Source organism: Dasypus novemcinctus, chromosome 27 (genome assembly GCF_030445035.2).
Source record: "Dasypus novemcinctus isolate mDasNov1 chromosome 27, mDasNov1.1.hap2, whole genome shotgun sequence".
NCBI lineage: Eukaryota > Metazoa > Chordata > Mammalia > Cingulata > Dasypodidae > Dasypus > Dasypus novemcinctus.
Window position 1 is genome coordinate 1,233,918 of NC_080699.1, and position 22,683 is coordinate 1,256,600.

At 47.1% G+C, this 22,683-nt stretch overlaps 1 protein-coding gene across 1 annotated transcript in view; it reads left to right on the plus strand.

Moving 5' to 3' along the window:
• The first annotated feature begins 11,540 nt into the window (after positions 1-11,540).
• Positions 11,541-22,683, plus strand: part of C27H11orf97 (chromosome 27 C11orf97 homolog) — a 32,183-nt gene continuing 21,040 nt past the window's right edge. The window contains exons 1-2 of the mRNA XM_012528163.4: positions 11,541-11,685; positions 16,682-16,786. Coding sequence (XP_012383617.2) covers positions 11,556-11,685; positions 16,682-16,786 — 235 coding nt within the window. The 5' untranslated portion in view covers positions 11,541-11,555. The remainder of the gene's footprint in view (positions 11,686-16,681; positions 16,787-22,683) is intronic.

Sequence of the window (22,683 nt, forward strand, 5' to 3'; positions counted from 1 at the left end):
GATTCCACCACCTTTGCTCGTCCCCCATGCAAGTAACATGACGTCTATTTATAAAGCTGATTAAAGAACACGTCGTTTGGTGCCCATTTACTGTTTTTTCTTTGAATTAAGTATCCATAAAACTCACATTCAAATGTTACAGCTTTTCACCTATGATAGTCTTGAACTTTTATATCTATGGACCACCAGTTAGGCTGTCAAGTAATCATAATAACAAAAAATTCCATTTTCTTTAGTACTATTTTCATGTCATTTATTTGTGGTAGGTTTGAGGACATAAAATTACTATTAGGAATATACTACATTAAATATTAATAAGCAAAAATTCCATTAGTTGAAAATCCTAAGAGCCAAAGCAATGTTTAAAAAGAAAAATAAATAAGGTGGATTTTACAACCTGATTTCAAGATTGATTATGAACTGCAGCTTCAACATGATGTACTGGTGCAGGGATGGGCATGTGGATTAACAGAGCGGGATGCAGTCTGGCAACAGACCCAGGTCTAGATGGGCCCGTGGTGTTACAGGGGCGTCAAGGCAATCCAGTGGGAAGTTCTCGTCAACAAATGGTGCCAGAAAACTGAACATCTGTGTGGAGAAAGTGAGCTTATTTATAGACTGAAAGCAGATCAGGGTTGTCTGCGGACAGGGACAGGTTGGACTGCAAAAGAGGAGGAAAATCTTTTGGGGATGATAGGAATGTTATTCCGATTGTGCAGATTTGTAGGTGTACACAATTGTCAAAATTCACGGAATTCTATATTTTCAATGGATACAGTTTATTGTACGTAAATGATACTTCATTAAAGTTGGTTTTTATTGTTTTTTTTAAATGTTACATTCAAAAAATATAAGAGGTCCCCATATAGCCCCCACCCCCCTCACCCCACTCCTCCCACACCAACAACCTTTTTCATCATCATGGGACATTCATTGCATTCGGTGAACACATTTTGGAGCACTGCTGCACCACGTGGATAATGGTTTACATTGTATACCAAGATGATTGATTTCATCCTTTCATTATTTTCTTTAGCAAGCAGTAATATATGATGATCTTTCCCCCAAATTCTAGTGATGCATAATCCTGGGGCCTGCAGAGCCATGTGAGTTATCTAAAAAATAGATTTCAAAAATTGTGCTGGAATTTTAAAATCTCAAGCAAAAAGTCCTTTGTAATAGGATGGAGCTATTTCTCCATTAAATGTTAAGATTAGAAAATAAAATAATTGCTCCCAAACAGTTAAGTCCATTTGGGAGGACTGAAGAAATTTGAAAAAATACCTTACTAATGGAAAGATTTAGTTGACTTTAAAATAATACAGTGGAAATGTTCTTTGGGTAAATATGGCAGGGGAGGCTCGCTGGTGCAGGGTGTCAGTGGTGGGGGATGTGTGGGGAGCGGTGCACCTGGGCGTGCTTCTGGGGACCATGTATCCACATCTAATCATAGTGTGTTATATCAGGGGGTGGAGACCCACACAGTAATCAAGAAAACCTTAGACTCCCATCCCGGGGAGTCCTGCTGTGTTCTCAATTAGAGAGGCGAGAACCTCTCTAATACACAGGCAGCAATTTAAAAAAAGAAAACAGGTACGTCAAGTCCTCACTATTAATGCGTGTAACTGTGAACCTTATTCTTGACAAATAGTGGTTACCATGGTGTCCAAGGGGAGGAGGAGGGGAGAATAGGTGGAACATGGGACATTTTTTGGGCTTTGAAATTGTTCTACATGATTTTGCAATGATGGATACAGGCCATTATACATTTTGTCAAAACCTATAAAATTGTACAGTGCAAAGTATAAACCTTAAACTATTGACCATGGTTAGTAGCAATGTTTCAATATTTGTTCATCAATTGTAACAAGTGTACCACATTAATTAAAGATGTTATTAATAGGGGAAAATGTGAGAGGGGGTAGGGTGGAGTATATGGGAATCCCCTATATTTTCAATGTGACTTTTCTATAACCCAAAGCTTCTTTGAAAATAAGGTGGGAAAAAAATAAGAAGACATGGAGAACATAAAGAAGAAACTGTAAACATACCTAAAAGATAAGAGATCTTACAGAGATGAAAGGCACTGCTGTGTTTTTGGGGAGGTTGTAGGTTACAAAAAAGTTACAACTATGACACTGATGTAGGGTGTCGGTGTTGGAGGATGTGTGGGGAAGGGTGTGCCTGGGGCATGCTTCTATGGAATATGATTGTTCCTGTGGTCATAAGGTATTGTCTCACTGGGTAGAGACCCACACAATAACCACAAAATATTAAATTCATATATTGAGGAGTCTTACTACATTCTCTAATAAAATGGCAAGAATCTCTAGAGTACATAGCAAAAGAGGACAGACCAATATGCCAGGCCCTTGATATAAATGCTTGTATTTATAAACTTTATTCTTGTAAAGTTCAAACTTAGCCTAGTAATATAAGAGTCACCTCCTGAAGACCTCCTTGTTGCTCAGTGTGGCCTCTCTCTAAGCCAAACTCAGCATATAAACTCACTACCTTCCCTCCACCAGCGTGGGATATGACTCCCAGGGATAAGCCTCCTGGCACCAAGGGGATCATTACCAAGTGCCAATTAGTGATGCATTTGGAAAAAGACCTTGACCAAAAGGGGGAAATATTAAATACAAATAAGTTTTTATGGCTAAGAGATTTCAAAGTGAGTCAGAGGTCATTCCAGAGGTTATACTTATACACATCTAAGGAAGATCTCACTGACTGCCACAGTAAACAGTGCCTCAAGCAGGGGTTCTCCTGAGGGCTCTAGAGACATCTGGACACTATAGGCAGGACAGACAACCCAGGAAATCAGCACCCTGTCAGTGGACCTTACCTTGGAACACCTGCTGACTAATCTCACCAATGTAATGGAGTTAGACTCATTTATACTTTCCCTACACATGGTCCTTCTGTCCCTTTTTATTTGAATCAATAATTAGTACTATATTTGTTAAATATATATGTCCCAGCCACTTAACTCTTCGGCCTGTTCATGTGCCAGTAGAACCCTGAATCTCAGCAGGGTTGTAGCCAACACCTACTCTCCAGTTCATTGGACTCACCCAGGGCACTTTTACCTTTTTAACAAAAGGATGATGATGGACAATACCCATTCCAAAATATGGAGTATCTACAATTGCAAGCAAGAAAGTTCCACCCATCTGCCTCATGGGATCTAAGCCCCCTCTTAATCAAAAGATTGAGGAATGAACACACATTAGGAGGGATTGCAACTATGGACTAAAGTAAACTTAGTATTATTCTAGTAAAGGAAGAGTTTGTAACATTGATATAAAGGCAATGGTCACCAGAGGTTCTGAGGGGAGGGAGAGGGAAGAATAGGTGTAACATGGGACATTTTGGGGACATTGGGATTGTTCTGCATGACATTTGCAATGATGGATACAGGCTACTATACGTTTTGTCAAAACCTATGAAATTGTATGGTGCAAAGTGTAAACTATAATGTAACCTATAGGCCATGGTTAGTAGCAATGTTTCAATATGTGTTCATCAATTGTAAGAGATGTACCACACTAATGAAAGATGTTTTAATAGGGGAAAATGTGAGAGGGGAGGAAAGGGGGTAATGGGAATCCCCTGTATTTTTGAGGTAACTTTTCTGTAATCTAAAATTTCTTTAAAAATAAAGAAAAATAAAAAATAAAATAATATAAATCAGAACTGGTAGAATTTAGGATACAAAAATGATTATAACATTTACTTCTTATTTTTTTAAAGATGTATTTAATTTATTCCCCACCCCCCGATAGCTTGCACTCACTATGCGCGCTCTCTTCTCTTTAGGAGGCATTGGGAACCAAACCTGGGTCCTCTCATATGGGAGAAAGGGGCTCAATTGCTTGAGCCGCCTCCGCTTCCTGCTTTGTTGTATCTCTCACTGTGTTTCCTCTTTATGTCTCCTAGTTGTGTCATCTTGTAGCATCAGCTTGCCACCCCGTCATGCCAGCTTGCTGCCTTGCTAGTGTTCTCCAAGAGGCACTGGTTACCCAACCTGGGACCTCCCATGTGGTAGGTGGGAGCTCAAATGCTTGAGCCACATCTGCTTCCCGGCATTTACTTCTTCGAAGATAAAACAATAGAATAAGACATCTCATTGCTTATTCAATTGCCTTATTATGAAGCAGAAGACAGATTTAGGACAGTCTGTTGAATTAAATCTACTGAATTAACACAAAATGTAAAAATTAGTCCACCTAGTTTATACTAATCTGCAATTAAGTAATCCAAAATAACAAATGAACTCTGGGCAGTTTGTATTTCTTTAATAAAGATGCTTCAGTAAATAGTGAGTCTTGGCTTTTGCTTCCATCTAGTGATATGCTGGTCTTTTTCATAACTAAAGGACAAGCTAACCATTCTCTGATTTTGTTGTTCCTTTTAGTTTTTTGGTATAAACCAAAAGTAAAGAAAATGGTAGCCATAGTTCATTCATAGGTAAAGCAGTATCTTTTGTATTTTATTTTTATTGATAATTTATTTCCAGAAGGATTCGAGGTGATTTACAATGGAAGACATGCATACAATCAAAAAACCAATTAGAAGCAGGTAAAAACAAATAAACCACCTAAATTAAAAGTTACTGCAATTAATTAAATTAGCTCCAAGCTTTTTGAAGGCAAAAAGAGAAAAGCAATAATTGAATACTTTATAATTTGAACAGTGAAGTAAACTTCACTGTTTATTATTTATTAAAAATATTTTTTCAGAATAATTTTTTCTAACTTAGTTAATTTTTGTATAATTTTGTAGATGTATAGCACACTTACAATAAAGTTCAGGAATCTTGATGAATTGTACAAAATGAACTCTTTCAGGCACCTACCGCCTAGATAAAGACATTGAACTTCACCAGCACCCCAAAAGCCTGACCCCCCACATTCCCTCTGTGTCCTGTCAACTGTAACCAATATTCTACCTTCCATCCCCGTTATTTAGTTCAGCCTGTATAAGTGGAATCACTTACTGTATCTATTTTTGCACTTGGCTTCTCTTACTCTCCATTGCGCGTGCCAGGGTCATCCACTCTTGTGTGTAATGGTTATTTTCTTTTTCATTGCTGCATTCTGTTACATGAACTGTACAATCATATATTCACTTTATTGTTGATGGGCCTCTGGTCATCTTGGGTCTGAGACTTTTACCAACAGTATACATGCCACACTTCTGAGCACATACCTAGGAGTAGGATAGCTGGGTTAGGGTATGCTTGCATTCAGATTTAGTGAAAACTGCCGAAAAGTTTTCCAATGTGCTTGATCAACTCACACTATTTGGAGCAGAGGAGAGTTCCGGTTGCCCCACTGCCTCCCAACTCTTGTTACTGCCGTCCGTTGTGGTTCAATGGCACTGTGGTTGACAGGAAGAGTCTAAAGACATATATATCACTAGAAGGAAAGCTAAAAAAATGAAACAAGGTATTGTATATAGCATAGTGAACCTTGTGAAAAATGAATCTGCTTAATAATGCATATATATGATTATTTTTCTCTGGAAAGGAACAAATGTACGTTAATGTTACAAGAGGGCAAAAATACAACCAAAACAAACTATGGACAGTAGTGTATAGTAAATAGTAATTATCTTCCATTAGTGGTTAAAAAAAAAAAGGTGAAAGAAACTAGAAAGTATTACATATTGCTTGACTCCATCTATGCAAAATGTAAATACAAATAAATTACAGAGATGGAAATAGATTAGCAGTTGTATATGGTAGGGGAAGAACAGAGAGATTGAGAGGAGATTCCTAAGGGATAAGGTTTTTTATGTGTGTTCACTTGTTTGCTTGTTTGGTTTTTTTTTCTTTTCCTTTATTTTGGAGTAAAGGAAATGCTCTAATATTGATTGAAGTGAAGAATGCATAACTTTGTGATTATACCAAATGCCACTGATTTATATGAATTGTATGGTTTATGAATATGTTTCAATAAATTTTAAAAAACAACAACTTGGATTAATTATCTTAGCACCTGAAAAAAATACCATTGGAAGATAATCAAATGAAGTTTAATTATTTTTGCTTTCAAATTAACTAAACTCATACTAGATAAGACTATATTGAGTGTAAGTTCATTAGAATAACTTTTATGGAATATTATTTCAGCATTTGAACATTTGATAGGTGGTGGAGTCAACAGAAGCTAATACATGTCAGTAGTAATACAGCTGTGTGAGAATGGTGGTACATTCAGTTCACACATGTTGAGAGTAATTTGCACACACACAAAAACCAGGAGAACATGCACTTGACCACATTTGAGCTCCATACGGGCAGGGAGTTTTGTATGTTTTATTCATTACTGTGTCCTCAGTACCAACAGTTCCTTGTACAAGGTCGCTATTCAATAAATCAGCATTAAATGAACAATGCAGAGCAAGGTGGAGCTGCTTGAATTGACGGAACACCTTTTCTGCCTCCAGAAAACCCCTCGGGTGCTATGGAGCACTTTGAAAGCTGTTGAACTAGATGATCTCTAATTTCTCTCTGCTCCAAAGTTTTATGACTCTGTGATGCTCAACCAGCAACCATAAATGTAGGATTGGAGTCAGGGGGGAAGAATTGGACCTGGAGATATTTAGAAGAAACACTTCCAGTGTGATAATTAAAGTTTTGGAATTAAATGAAATAGCAAAAAGAGAGAAAAGATGAAAATCCAAGTGAGTACTTGAAAGCATGCCTATATTTTTGGGTTTAGAATTATGAAATGATTGATGAAAGCATTGGGGATGTAACCACCAGAGAGGTGACTGGACAGCCAGGAAAATGCAGTTTTGGAAACCAAGAGGAAACTTCCAAGAAAAAAATGGGGTATAAAATATTGTCGCATGATATTAGAGAGGTGAAGAGGCATAAGAAAGCATAAGAAAGCAGCTGAATTTGGAGATTAAGAGGTATTTAGTAACCTTTAAGAGACCAATTTCAATAAAGCTGTGAGATTGGAAAGAAGACTATAAGAAATTAAAAAGTGAATTGGATGTGAACTTGCCAAATGTGAATTATGTTGTCAAGAAAATAGGTCAAAAAGGAAAAAGAAAAAGAATGGCATAAGATTGAGACATTTAGCATGGTAAAGGGAAGGATTTATATGTTTTTGTACAGAAAAGAAACTATCAGCATAGGGATAAGGAAAGAAAATTTGGCAATTGCTTTGGATCATCGCCCGTTGTCATTCCTGGCTGCTGCTTTTCATCCACACCACACCAGGACTCAGACGATGGACCACTGCCATCTTGAGCTCATCATTTATCTTGATTTCAATTTATTTGGAGCAGAGGTATTGTTTTTAAGGAAGATATGTCATGTAGGTTGTATAAAAATAAAAATGCTTTTAAACTCATTTGAGAGAGTGCTTCTTTGTTTTTGATGCTGGGGCCCCAGGAAGTAAATGCACAGAGAAGCAGATATGTGAGGAGAGAGAGAAGGCTCCATTAGACACGGCAGAGGCCCCAGGAAGAGAATGAGCCTGAGAGTCCACAGCTGACCTTGTGAAGAGAGCAGAGCAGCTGAGCCTGGAAATAAGTGAGCCCCAGGGAGAGGGACAAGCCTTACGCTAAAGTACAGCTGAGAAAGGAAGGAGCTGGGCCACCGAGCCTTAGGAGGAAGAGGACGGCTGAGCAATCACAGAGACCAGCAGTCATCTTGCTCCAACACGTGGGACCAGACTTTGGTGAGGGAAGTAATCTATGCTTCATGGCCTGGTAACTGTAAGCTTCTATCCCAAATAAGTACCTTTCATAAAACCCAGCATTTCTGATACTTTGCATCAGCACCTCTTTGGCTGACTAACACACTCCTGGAATGAATGGCAAACTTCCTGGCATTAGTATAGTACTAGAATAGTCAGGCAAATTGGCCTGTCATACCACCTGTTTTGATACAACTCATGCGCTAAGATGGCTTTATATTTTAAACGGTTGAAAAAATCAAAATACCTTGTGATATAAGAATTCTGTGAAATTTAAATAAAAAAAGAAATTCATAAGTTATACTCTGAAACTACAAACACTGCGGAAAGAAAAATTCAGGAAATACCAAATAAATGGAAAGACATCCCATGCTCATGGATTGGAAGACTAAATATTGTTAAGATGACAATGATCCCAAAATTGATCTACAGATTCAACACAATCCCTACCAAAATTGCAGCTGACTTCTTTGCAGAAAATGATAAGCTGAAACTGAAATTCATGTGGAAATTCTAGGGACACAGATTAGCCAAAACTGTGGAAGGGGAAAGTCTAAGCACAGCCCACTGCCCTTGCCTGTAACCCACAAGGAGTTTTATTATATACAGGCTTGGGAGGAATGAGACTGTAGCTGGGAGTGGAGGGGGTGGGTATCACGGTCTATAACATTTTTCATTTATTTGATTGTTTTTAAGACAAGTCATCTTAGGTGATATATTTGTACTCAGATGCAAATGCTCCAATAATGAGGGAGAGATGGATGTTGCAGAAAAATATGCTGTATCCATCTGTGTCTAATCAGGAAAAAGAAATGGCAAAGTGATTTTTGACAAAAGAGATTAAAGAATTGTTACACTCTGATAAAAGAGTGTCTATAAAATATTTTTAAAACTCTATAGGATAACCTAGAGCAGAGCAGGAATACCCAAAAAAGCACCAACTTGGAAGGAGGATTGTTCCCTGACCCAGGACTGGGGTTCAGGCCTTAGTGGAGCAGGTGTGATTACAGCCCACTGGATAGAAAACTTCCTGGCTTTCCTGGCCCAGAGCTGATCTGCAGTCAGGAGGTCTAACATTCCAGTAAGCGGAGTTCCAGCAGGGCAAGAAAAAAAAAGCAAAGAAATCTCAAAGAAATAATTCAAGAAAACTTATGAAATGAGGGACATGCATTTCTAGATTGAAAGGCTCTACTGGAGTGCTGAGGACATGGAGGTAAAACAGACCCTTATAAAGGTGTGTCATCATGGAAGCTCAGAGCAATGAGGACAAAGAGAAGACCCTCCAAGTTTCTAGAAATGAAAAACAGGTCTTACACAAGAGCTCAGGAATAGAAAGACAGCAGACATCTCTATGGCAATGCTGGAAGCCAGAAGACAATGATATATGGCTTTAAAATTCTGCTATTTCCAATCTAAAGCTCTTTATCCAACAAAACCTCCACTTTAATAGAGAGTAAAATAAAAACATCTTCATACCTGTAAGGACATTTTTACCTCCCATACACCCTTCCTTTAGAAGCTCCTGGAGATATGCTCTACCAAATAAAAGAATAAACCAAGAAAGAGGAAGAGATGGGAGTCACAAAATAAGGGGCCCAATGTAAGAGAGAGGCAGAGGGAATGCCCAGACTGAAGGTGAGTGGAAATCCCTAGACAACAGCCGTTTATCAACAGACCTTAAGAGCAACCAGTCCAGACTGGAGCAGATTTGAGGCTCTGAGATGAAGGTTTCCAAGAAGATGAAATTGATAGAAGCCCTCTTGTGTTTGAACATATTAAGAGATTTACAGAAGGAGGAAGAGTTTGGGGATTAATTATTGATAAGGACATTAAAAACAAAAAACCAAAGCAAAAAAAAACCCCACAAATACTAACTCCAGGCAAATGAAAAGTTGTGCGGGAAAGAAAAAGTGACCATTGGATTAGATAGCTCAGCTGTGGTTAGAGTTTACACAGTCATACTAATATAGACATTAACTATTTCACTAACCAAAATTTCAATTTACCTATATGGGTAGGATGAGGACAGTAAAGTCTATGTGTGGTGGGGATCATGAAGGAGAACTAAATCTTCATCTTCCATAGTAGGAAATTCAAATGTGCTGCCTAAAATTGAAAAATATAAAAAGAAGAAACGTAAGTATTTATATAAGTATTTGGCTATATGGTTGTAAATCAAATACTAAATTATCAGGCAAAAGAGGTGTAAGTGATTGCCTCTGGGGAGTGGGTGAAATGAGTACAGATGGGGGACCCTGAATTTAGTTACACACCCTGTAGAACTATTCAACTCTGTAAAATAATGTATGTTTAACTTAGATAAAATTAACACTACAACATAATTAATTTTTAAAAATAACCGCTGAAACATATAAAAACAATCAAGCAAAAATACATTAGGTTAAATGAAAGAAACCAGACACAAAGTACCACATATTGTTATGATGCCATTTATATAAAATGTAAATATAAATCAATTTATAAAGAAGAAATTGGATTAGTGGTTATGTAGGGCTGGGGAAGGATAGAAGAATTAAGAGGTGACTACTAGGGGATGTGGAGTTTTTCTTTTAGGAATAATGAAATTGTTCTAAAAATGTTTTGTGGTGATGGATGCACAACATTGTGATTATACTAAAAGACATTGATTATACACTTTGAATAGATTGAATGGTGTGAATATATCTCAATAAAACTGCTTTTAAAGAAGCCACTACAACTCTTTACAAATGACAGAAGTCTCTACCACTGAATGTTCAGGAAAAGTTATAGTGCAATTAAGAAAAATTTAAGCACCCCTTTTTAAAAAATTTTATTTATCCCCTCTCCCTCAGATGTTCTCTGATCTGTCTGCTCATCATTTGCTCACCGTCTCCATGAGGCACCAGAACTGAACCCAGAACCTCCCACGTGGTAGGCGGGCACCCAATTGGTCGGGTCGCATGCACTTCCCAGTACATCCGTTTAAAAAGCACCAAATGTTAACAAGACATTTAAAAATCATCTCAGGTATTGATCAGAAGCAAAGTAATGTGAAGTGCTGGGAGCTTCCCCAGTGTAAGTATGTCCTTGAGAAATTAAAGCAACCATCAGTGATGAGTAGTTTTAATTCTCCTCAAAAGCAAACAAAAACCAGTCAAGCAATCAAGCAAGCAGCAACTCATCTTCCCCTTTCCCCCAAAAATGAAGCTCGATTTTTCCACTTGCTGTTCCAGCTACACTATTTTGACATTTTCATTTCTTCGTCTGTAAAATTAGTTCTGTGGATTGAAATGGATTGTAAACGTGAATGTGCTTAGAAACCACAAGAGTTTTAAAACAATTATCATTGTAATAACTATTAATTCACACTCTGAATCTCGTTATTCGTTCATGCTCTGTGGGCAGCAGGAGCTGGGCTCCGCAGGTGCAGCGCTGGGGCAAAGCGCCCCGGCCCCCGCCGCCGGCACCTGCCCCCGCCGCCGGCACCTGCCCCTCGCCGGCACCTGCCCCCGCCGGCACCTGCCCTCGCCGGCACCTGCCCCTCGCCGGCACCTGCCCTCGCCGGCACCTGCCCCCGCCGCCGGCACCTGCCCTCGCCGCCGGCACCTGCCCCCGCCGGCACCTGCCCCCGCCGGCCCTTCCGGGCTCGCGCGGCCTCGCTGCCGGCCCCCGGCGACGGCCTCGGCGCCTCGGAACTTCGTGGGAGCAGCGGAGCCTCCCGAGTCGGTGGAGAGGCAGAGGCGAGGTCCGCGCCGGACCCACGCGCCCCGGAGCACGCGCCGTCACCATGGCAACCGAGGACGCGCGGCGCCGGCAGCCGAGCAGCCCAGCCCGGGAAGGGACGCCGTGGGCATGCGGCGCGCCGAGGCCACGCGGGCGGCGGGGTCGCCCGAGGCCGGCCGGGACCCCCAGCCCGCGGGCCTGGGGTGCGGGCCGCGCGGGGAGCCGGGTCCCGGAGGCCCCCAGGAGCCCCGCGGGCAGTGTGAGTGCGGCGCCGGGGCCTGCGGGGAGGGCGTGGGGGGCGCGCGAGGGGCTGCGGAGCCCGAGGCTCGGCTGGGGAGGGGCCAGGCTGCTGCTCCCGGCGGCGCCCATTTCCCCAAGCCTCCTGCCCGGGGGGCTACCTGGCACCTGCGCGTGGCCAGCTCCTCCCGTGGGAAGGGGCACTGGCCTGGGTGGGATGTTCAGGCAGTGGAGTGAATGGCTAAGCTGTGTTTATAACCAGGCCTGTGCACCTGCATGGCCCAGGTAAGCTCGAGCACTGGAGTGGATATCTAGAGCTATGTTTGTAACCCAGGTGTGCATACGTTACCTGTATAGCCCAGGTGTGTGTATATTCGTGGCCCAGGAAACAGAAGAGCAGTGGAGCAAGTATCTAGACCCAGGTGTGCATACGTTACCTGTGTAGCCCAGGTGTGTGTATGTTCGTGGCCCAGGTAATGCTCGAGCAGTGGAATGAATATCTAGAGCTATGTTTATAGCCCAGGCGTGCATACATGCATGGCCCTGGTACACACGCGTGTGCCATGTGCTCATGCAGATGCACACGTAGACGATCCATAGACCGGGAGGCTGAGGTCCAGGCTGAGCAAAGGTGTGACCTGGGGCTGCAGAAATCCTTGAAGTACGTCCGCTCCCACCACACGGCCCTCAGCGCATGAATGATGAGCTGATCCCGGAAAACCTCGCGACAGCGGGCGTGTTTTAGCGCGGTGCTGTGTCCTCCTGCCACGGCAGCACCGACCGGCCCACCGCTCGCCCACTGGCCCTGGGGCCGTGCAGCAGCTGGCTCCAGCCTCCGGCTCCGCTGGCTCCAGCCGCTGGCTCTGCTGGCTCTGCTGGCTCTGGCCTCCCCCCCCCCCCCCCCCTCCCCGCCGCTGGCTCCAGCCACTGGCTCTGCTGGCTCTGGCCTCCCCCCTCAGTGGCTCACAGCCTCCCCCCTCACTGGCTCCGGCCTCCCCCCTGCTGGCTCCAGCCTCCCCCCCCCCCCCCCCCCCCGCTGGCTCCAGCCTCCGGCTCCCCAGCTTTCTGCAGATGCTAAGGAACGAGGTGGGAATTGGCAGGCCACAGGGGACCGCTGCGTTAGCAGCTTGCCCGCAGCCCTCCGGGGCCTCCCTGGAGAGCAGCCACAGCCTGAGGCGGGCACAGGGCTCCTGCTCCAGGCCAGGCCCTCCAGGGGCCACAGAGCCTCTGCCTCTGAGCGGAAGATGGCCCCGCGCCTGGCCTTTGTGACTACAGCCTCGGCATGCCGGGGCCTTTCCCAGAGCAGCTGGGCCCAGGCTATTAAAGAACTCGGGTGCGAAGTGCCAGGAACATCCCCGCTAAGATGCTCGTACTGAAAAGGGCTTCCTTCCTGTCTCTAGGACTCAAAGGCGCACACAGATTCAACGAATATTGAGCCCTTACTCTGCCAGGAAGGGGCAGGGAAATGAGCGGTGGACCAAGGCAGGTGTCCACTCTCCAGCGGCCCACAGGGCGCGGCTGAGCCAAGACTCCCTGCCTCAGCCTCCCTAGGACCTTCACGAGGGTGTTAGCCTGAGCCAGCCTGGCACCCCACTGCTCACAGCACCCAGCGCCCGTCAGTGCTCAGATGCCTCTAGTTCTTGGAAAGCTCCTCCACCTCCCTGCAGCTTCTCCTGCCTAACCACAGACCTGCTCCCAAATAGGCACGGACGAAGTGCATAAACCCATATAAACATCCTTGAATAGGTAAGAGCACCTTCTGAGCACACGTCCAATCTTTTGTACACCTAGTATGACCTTTAAATGACTTTTAGCATTTTCACCATGCGGCCTCCTCCAACATTCTTCATTTTTATAAATTGTTGAACCCAGTGTCTTAGCCTGCCAAAAGGCTGCTGATGCAAACACGAGAACTCTGTTGGCTTTTATTTTATTTTATTTTATTTTTTTATTTTTTTAATTTTTTTATTTTTTAAAGATTTATTTATTTATTCCCCCCCACTCCTCCCCTGGTTGTCTGTTCTTGGTGTCTATTTGCTGCGTCTTGTTTCTTTGTCCGCTTCTGTTGTCGTCAGTGGCACGGCACGGGAAGTGTGGGCGGTGCCATTCCTGGGCAGGCTGCACTTTCTTTTCACGCTGGGCGGCTTTCCTCACGGGCGCACTCCTTGCGCGTGGGGCTGCCCCACGCGGGGACACCCTTGCGTGGCACGGCACTCCTTGCGCGCATCAGCGCTGCGCATGGCCAGCTCCACACGGGTCAAGGAGGCCCGGGGTTTGAACCACGGACCTCCCATATGGTAGACGGACGCCCTAACCACTGGGCCAAAGTCCGTTTTCCTTATTTTTTTTAAAGATTTATTTATTTCTCTCCCCTTCCCCCTCCCCCCCCACCCCCAGTTGTCTGTTCTCTGTGTCTATTTGCTGCATGTTCTTGTTTTTGTCCACTTCTGTTGTTGTCAGTGGCATGGGAATATGTGTTTCTTCTTGTTGCGTCATCTTGCTGTGTCAGCTCTCCGTGTGTGTGGGGTGCCATTCCTGGGCAGGCTGCACTTTCTTTCCCGCTGGGCGGCTCTCCTTATGGGACACACTCCTTGTGCGTGGGGCTCCCCTACGCGGGGGACACCCCTGCGTGGCAGGGCACTCCTTGCGCACATCAGCAGTGCGCATGGGCCAGCTCCACACGGGTCAAGGAGGCCCGGGGTTTGAACCGCGGACCTCCCATGTGGTAGACAGACGCCCTAACCATGGGGCCAAGTCCGCTTCCCCTGTTGGCTTTTATGAAGGGTTTTTATTTGGGGTAGAAGCTCACAGTTATGAGGCCCTGCAGAGTCCAGCTCAAGGCTGCTTTCTCACAAAGTCAGTTGCCACGCGTTGAAGCAAGGCGGCCGCTGACCTCGGCCGGTCTCTCCTTCCTGGGCTCCTCTCTCCCGGCAGAGGGCTCGTTTCTTCCGGCGATTCTCTAGCAGTCCCGGCTCTTCCCAACACCAGCTGCAAACTATCAGGCAAATGGCTCGTCTCTCCCGGGGGTCCCAGGATCAAAACTGACAGAGCTCTCTCTCTTCTGGCGTGTTCTTAGAGTCCATTTACATCGGTCCACCAAGGGGGTGGGGGCTCAGCCTGAGCTGCGCCTTAGCCCACTCAGAAGCCCTAAATTGATTTTATCAAGTAAACTCACTCAGAGGCGCCTCCTGAATTCAATACAAAGGGATCACACCCAGAGGAACAGATTAGTTTACAGACATAATTTCCCCCTTTTTGGGGGTCGTAAATAATCTCAAACCTGACACGCAGTGTTCTAGGTATGACTTGACAGTGCAGCGCAGCAGGACTTGATCTTCCTTGATCTGCATGCTGCACTTGTATTAAAGGGATCCAAAGAACACTAGCTGCTTTGGCAAACACATACATTATTGACACTTATAACAAGTGCCACCCTTGGTTTCTCTTTCTCCCGCACTGGGTGTCCTGGGCAAACGTGCGGCAAGCTGCCCAATGCGCTCGGCCAACCCGAGAGCTGGGTATTTCGAGGAGGAGGAGCCTTTGTTGCACAAATTGTGCAAAGCGGGGAAAACAGGAGGTAAAACCTCAGCTCTTCCCCCAGAATTGGAGAAACTCTGAGGTTTGTATGAAATTCAAATGGAAGGAGGTGGAGATAGTGGTGGGATGTTGGAAGATAGCGATTGATTCGTCCAGTTGGAAGAATGGAAGGGGGCGGAGGCTGCTTTTATGGACTGACAAGAGCCAACTGGGGTGAAAGCAATTAACAAGAGTCTATTCCACGTAAGATAATAAGGAGGCTACGCTGAAAGGTTGTGAGTAGCCTAGATAAAGATACTGAGCTGAGTAAGATTGGCATGAAGGGCTCTGAGACCTGAAAGTCTGGCTGGGGACTGGACTTCAGGCAGAGTACAGGGCCTCTGGCCCCAGAGTTGTAAGGTGAGAAAACGGGGTACAAATTAACTCGTGACCATCCAATTGCAAGGTAAAGATTATGTGGTTACAAAACAGCAGCATCATCGAGAAACAGGTGAGATGTAGCAGGTAAAGCTAGTTGCCTTTAGCTGCCTCAATGAGCTAACACACAACAAGGCTGCCAGTTATTTGTTAATTCTCAATACTCGGTTTCACCAATTGAAAAGATTCAGGGCCTTTCTTATGCATTTGATGAATAAACACAAGTCTTTGCATTTACCCCCCTCAATTCCAGCCTGTGGATGTTAGCCTTTCGTTCCCGTCTCTAGAGCTGCCCTTTTAGTCCAAGTCTGTCATTCAGCAAGTTAACCATTTGCACAATTGCACACCATTCCCACATTTGGTGAGTTTGCTAGCACTTCCTTTATTCAAATTATTAATTTAGAATCTCCAGAAGCTCTCAGCCCATTTGGCCTTGTTAAAAGAAAAACATAGCCTTTTTTATTCCTACATGGGGCAGCATCCTGTTTGGGGAGCTGAAGGGAGCCCCTGGTTGTGGGCCAGGGAAGCTCCCACAGACCCCACATGGAGCGGGGAGGAGAGGCTCGGCTTGGCTGGCCTGTTTCCCCTTGCCCAGGGCGGGCAGTGGTGGGACCTGGAGATGAGGACCAGTGTGGGATGCTCAGCCGTGAGGCCCCTCCCCTGGCCGGTGTATCTCTAGGTGCTGCTTCCTGCGGTTCCGTCCAACGCCTTCCATAGACCCATTTTCTCAGAAAGCTCCTGCAGGTCCACTGTTTTTTTTTTTTTTTCCTTCTGGAAAGCTCTTTCTTGGACAGGGTCCCTGCGGCAAAGCCCAGGGCAGGCGGCCGTTTTCTTTTACTGGCCTCCATCTCTTAATCAGCATCTCTGCATGGGCCACTCAGCCTCCTCCAAACACACATTTTCCAAAGTTTTTGCTGAAATGCGGGTACGTTGTGACTACAGCATTTCCCTAATCTAGTAGTCCTGTACTCCTAGAGGCTTGGGAGAGTCATTTTGTATGTATGATAATGGATGCAAGTTTGGACAGAATGTATAAGTTACCAATTTTGTTAATGTTTTTATAGGGAAGAAATTTTTATACTGCGAGCCGCATAAGAGAATTAAGGAAGTACTGGAAGAAGAACTTTATATTAAGAGAGATGAATGCCACATCAAAAAGCCACCTGCAGGTAATCTCAGTAACTAATGAAGTATATTGGTGAAATGAAAATGAACTTGTCCGTTTGATAGCAAGGTGATTATTTTTGTTTTTATTTCAAAGCCATGGTTCTTGGGAAATTCTTGAGCCATTTCATAATTATTTTGCCTATGTACAAATAAACCTGTATAGTTGGGGAAAAATAGACATCAATGTCTATATTCCTTTCCCACTTTTTATGGTAGGGTTATTTCTATTTAATGACAAGTCAACTTTCCCCCAATTGCCTGATATTTTCTAACTTTATCAATATAAGTGACAAAAACCAGTGGTTCCCAAACTTTCACTTGCAGCAGAATTATTGGGCGCTTGTTATGAGCAGGTTGCTGGGCTCCATCCCCCGCGTTTTCTGCCCAGGAGGTCTGGGTGGGGCCTGAGTTCCCAGGGACGGTGACACTGCTGCCCAGGGACGCTCCTTTGGGAATCACTAGCCTAGAGGAGTCTACGTAGGTCGTGCCCACACCCGAGCGTGGGTTTTAGGGCCTGGGGCTCCGACAGGTCCAGCGATGGCTCATCTGAGGAAAGACAAGCCTAGACGCCCCAGGGCACAGGGGTGCTTTGGGGACTGCCAGCGCCCCTCGTTCTCACGGGTCTTTCTCAGCAGTTACTGGGCACGTATTTCGGGCTCTTCAAATACCAGGTTGTTATGGCAACTCTGTTGCTGAAGGAAATGGGAAAACTGGACAGGCGTCTGTGCTCAGGGAACCTGCCACTCTCCGTGGAGTGGGGGACGCCCGCAGGCGGGCCTGACCTCGCCGAGGATTCCCGGGCCGCGGCTGCTGGCCCAGAGTCGCCGCTGGACTCGGTGACAATCAGCTCACGTCGAAACCGGCGTCCGAAGGGCCCCCGGGCCTCCCTGCGCTGCTCATCTGCGCAAACAAGACCCCAGCCGAGCGGCCCGTCTTGCTCATCCGGTGTCGCGAGCGGAGATTTTAGAGCCTGGTTTCAGCCCCAGGAACCCATACAGAGTAACTTCTTAGCTGCGCGGCCAGGCCGGCCTGCACGCGCTCCTGCCCTGCCCGAGAGAAGGAAATTAGACTCTGTGCGCTTCTATCTGAGAATATCTTGTTTTCAAAGATTATACCAATGCTAATTTGCATATGAATTATGTGGTGCATTATCCTTATTTGATACGTTTGATTATGAGATAGCCTCAGTGAACGGGAAATAAGTCAGGTTTACAAGGACTCCTTTTTAAAGCAATCTTTCAAGCAGCCTTCCTCCACATCAAGTGCAAGTCCGCGGCCTGCAGTTCCGGGCCATCCACCCGGGCCACGCGAGGAGCCCTGCAGCCGAGGAGGAGCGGCGGGAGCTGGGGCAGCCTGCCAGGCGAGGCCGTGGGGGCCCTGAGGGCCGTGGGGGCCGTGGGGGCCGTGGGGGCCGTGGGGGCCGTGGAGGCCGTGGAGGCCGTGGAGGCCGTGGAGGCCGTGGAGGCCCTGAGGGCCGTGGGGGCCGTGGGGGCCGTGGAGGCTGTGGGGGCCCTGAGGGCCGTGGGGGCCGTGGGGGCCGTGGGGGCCGTGGAGGCCCTGGAGGCCGGGGAGGCCCTGGAGGCCGGGGAGGCCCTGAGGGCCGTGGGGGCCGTGGGGGCCGTGGGGGCCGTGGGGGCCGTGGGGGCCGTGGAGGCCCTGAGGGCCGTGGGGGCCGTGGGGGCCGTGGGGGCCGTGGGGGCCGTGGAGGCCGTGGGGGCCGTGGGGGCCGTGGAGGCCGGGGAGGCCGGGGAGGCCGGGGAGGCCCTGGAGGCGGGGAGGCCGTGGAGGCCGTGGAGGCCGGGGAGGCCGGGGCTGCTGGCTCCCTCACAGCCCCGTTCCCGCGCACCTGCAGCGCGAGGCTCCCACGGGCCGTGGGGAGCTCCGTCAGCCCTGAGAGCCAGGGGCGGGGGCGGGGGGCTGGGGGGGCGGTGCATGGGGGGGCGGGGGGCGGTGCGCAGGGGCGGGGCCCGCGGCTGCTCCCACCGTCGCCGTGGTCTCGCCGTGAGCCCCCGCCCGCGGGCGGCCCCTCTGCCCCCAAGGCCGCGCTTCCGGGCCCGTGGCCCGCCCCTGCCTGAGCCCCGCGCCCCCCCGGCCCCCCGGCGTCCCCCCGGCCCCGCCGCCGCGCGCCTTCGCCCGCCCCTGCTGGGGCCGCTGGGGCCCCGGGGTCCCGCCCAGCCCCCCAGCCCTTCCCTCCGCTCCTCGCCCGCGGGGCCAGCTCGGCCAGGACCCGCCGGGCCCGCCCCTGCACCGGGTGTGGGGCAGCCGAGGCCTAGCGCCCGGACGCGCCCTTCCCCTGCGCCGCAGCCTTTTCAGATCCTGATTGTTGACACGTGTGGACAGAGCATCCCGTCCTGGAGCGCGCCGTGGCTTGTGTGTAATCCCATGTTGTGCACGCATCCCTTCAGTCGTTAGAGCGTTTTCAATGCTCCAGTAATAGTAATAAAAACAAACAAGCCAAGAGCTTCCCTTGGCGAGCGCCTCTCCACCTCCCACGCCTCCCTGCTGTGCAGAGCTGCTGCTCTACTGCGCCGCAGGTATTTTTTTTAAAGAAAATGTACCTATACTTATTCAATCGAATACTCAACAGTTGTTATACGTAATTAGCTAGACCTACACATAGCAACATAGAGCCCTAAAATATAATAAGTGAAAATAAAGAATGCCTCCACCTTGATGACGTTTATGTACATTTTACCAACAAAACAATACAGTTTCCTTACGTACACGAGGTGAAAATGTAAAACAGAGGAAAGCTTACACACACTCAGCACAGTGGACAAGGCTGCACCAGCTGCTGAAGGGGCCTTTATTTGCATCTTAATATTCTATGTCTTTAAAAAATGAAGGAAAGCAAATACAACAAAACGCTAAGTCATTACTCCTGAGTGGTGGGAATGTGGATGTTTATTAATATTTGTCCTTCTCTGTTGTTTTTTCAAATTTTCACTCACTTTTTCTGGTGCTCAACCATGTGCTCTTTTCCAGTGTTGGAAGGAAATACGTGTAGTGTTTCTCAGCGTACACACTGAGACACAGCGCAATGTCGAACTTCACTTGTGACTTACGTGATGTTCAGAGTAAGTGTAGGATACACATGACTTTAGTCTTACCTGGCAACTTCAGCATTATCCCTCTTTGAAGACTGGACTCACAGCGTTCATTAACATGATAATTTAAAAGCAAACTACATGTAAATATTTTCTTCCTTTATACGTAAGGATTTTTAAAGGACCAGTCTTTGGGCAAAATTAAGTTAATCCCAATCGCTTTTTCTCCAGCGCCATCTGGTGGACAGAAGCAGCAACCGCCTCTGTACCTTCCACGACTTAACCAGTTGGTTATCTTAGCCCTGTTTTATTCGGTGGTGACTCCTCTTTTATTCTGTGGTTACAGTATAGCATACTCTGACTGTTTATTTTCTCTAGAGCCTTCCTCAAACGGTAAACCCTCAGTTTAATGGTTAGAGAAGAGGCAAGCGTGTATTTCACCTTTATTCTTTTAGCTAAATTGTTTTCTTTTGGCTTTCATGCCTTCCACTGATTTGCTTTTGCAAGACAAACTAATCACTTACAAGAGTTGCTCTTTTAGCTCCTCCTACCCAGAGATTCCATATTTAATTTGTAAAAAATCAAATGATGCCTTAACTTCTGTTCCATAGCCGACCATTCTGAAATCATAATCTGCATCATCCACATTCCAAACTATCTAGAAAAAAACAACTCCCAACAGCTGATTCCTATTTTTTTTTAAATAATTCATTTTACTTTACATAAATGTAAGAAGTTTCATTTAAAGGACTTTTTTTGTATAACATATTATCACTATAAATATTCAGTGGGAATTATAGAATAAACCATTTCTTCCTCCAAACACTGGTTGAGATAGTAAAAAGCATACAATATTTTATGAAGGGCCAGTGAAATGGCTAGATTTTCAGAGAGTAAAGAAAAATATCAACATAGAAAAAAGGAAAGAAATGCAGTAACAAGGTAATAATGCACCATTTTACTGCAGTGCATTCCTTCTTCCATTTACAGTCTGGAAATGGAGCTAAGCAGGTGGAGAAATTACTCTGGAAAATGCCAACTGTACTCAAGCATTTCCAAATGGTTTTCCGTTAGTGTTTTATGTGGTTACGATTCCGTTTTACTTTATAACCTGCTATAATAGGAAGCTTTTTAACTTTTGCAAATCAGCCCCGGCAGGGAATGGAAACGAGAAGCAAAGCCCCCGGCGGAGGCTCCAGCTTGTTCTGATGTAGGTTTAAACCTGGTGGGTGTCGGTCTTGTCTAGATGCCCTGTAGGTGCAGCAGCACCCTGGATTTAGGGCTAACTCTGTACTTCCTCCAAGTTTATGAGGAGAGGCTCAGCCCGGGTTGGACTGACCGATGCGCTCTCAGGTTTGCTCAGAGGGGCTGCTCGGAAGCTCGTGAGGTGGGACAGAAACCAGCTCAGGCGCCCGAGCTCGTGCTGCTCCAGGGCGCTGGCCTCCGTCCTGCAGGGCCACTGGAGGCCACTCAGGTGCACAGCTTCTCACGAAGGTAACTTCCTGCTCAGGAGGGTCCCAGAGATGCTGCTGGTGGCAACTGTCCTTTGGACCTGCTGCTTTTAGGATCAGCTGACACGGGAGTTACAAAGAGCCTTTTCCAGGGTTCTCCCTCGGCCAGGGATTTGGGGATTCGCCGGCTCCGCGGGCCCTTAGCTCCTCAGCACCCTGCCTTCTGCGCCCTGTGTTTCCGTTACCGTCCTGTTACCCAAAGTGTGCTCTTTTCCAGAACCCCACGCGTGGGCGGCTCGGTGCTCCTGAGGTGCTGCAGAAAGCATGAGTCACCTTGAGGCTTCAGTGCCTGAAGGAGGCTCGCTGGCTCCCGGGCCTCAGGGCACTGTCTCCTTCTACAGCCCTTGTTCCATGTGGATAACGCACGAAGCAGGCCCCAGGCTGCCCCGCGCCTGCCCCCGCCCTGCCCCCTGCCCTGCCCTCGCCCTGCCCCGCGCCTTGCTGTGAGCCGGCCCCTCAGCTCCTAAAAGCCCACTCCTACCTGGCCCCCCTGCAGGTGTGGCCTCCGTGCACTGGCTTGGCGAGGCCAAACCTGCCGTCAAGCCCCCCAAGCCCCTGTCTGGCCCAGCCACACGGGAGCCACATCCTAAATCTCCTAGCCTCGCCCTTGCCCAAGCCACCGACCCCTGTCCAGCCTCGCCAGGTGCCTTCTAGCATCTTCTGTCATCCCCGCAGTCTACACAGAAACATGAGGACCCTTTAGAAACAGAAATCAGTGCACATCCTTTCCACGCTCAAAACTCTCCCCAGCTTTTCACTCCTAAAATAGAATCTCCCTCACCCTGAAGCTTGCTGGGTCCCCTTGACTCGTCTCCAGTGCTCTCCCCTCTGCTCAGGCCATGCAGCTTTCCTGGCGTTCTGCCAAGCCTGTTTCACGCAGACTCAGATGTCCTCTTCATTTGGGTTTGGGTTCAAAGGTCGCCTTCTCGGGGGAGCCTCTCCTTGCCACCAGGTCACAGTGCCCTCCTCGGCCTGTACACCTGCTGCTGCTTCCTGCTCTCTCTCTCTACTGGTATTAGAGGTTCATTTGTGCACTTGCTTACTGATCAGCTCCCTCCAGAAAGTAGGCTATCGGAGATCAGGACTTTGCTTGCTTGCCACAAATCCTCACAAGGGCCGAGGGATGTAAGTGCTATGCTCCCCCTTTACGGAGGGGTAAACTGAGGTTCTGTGAGGATTCTAACGTGTCCAAGATTATGCATCAAGAGCAGCCACGTTCCACACTCAGGCCTGACCCCAAGCCCGCTGGCTTCCTATCTCTACCTTCTCTCCGGTGACGCAGTAACGGCTGCACCCGCGGCCCAGTCCCAGCCTGAGCCGGCCCAGAGCTCCGCAGCGTTT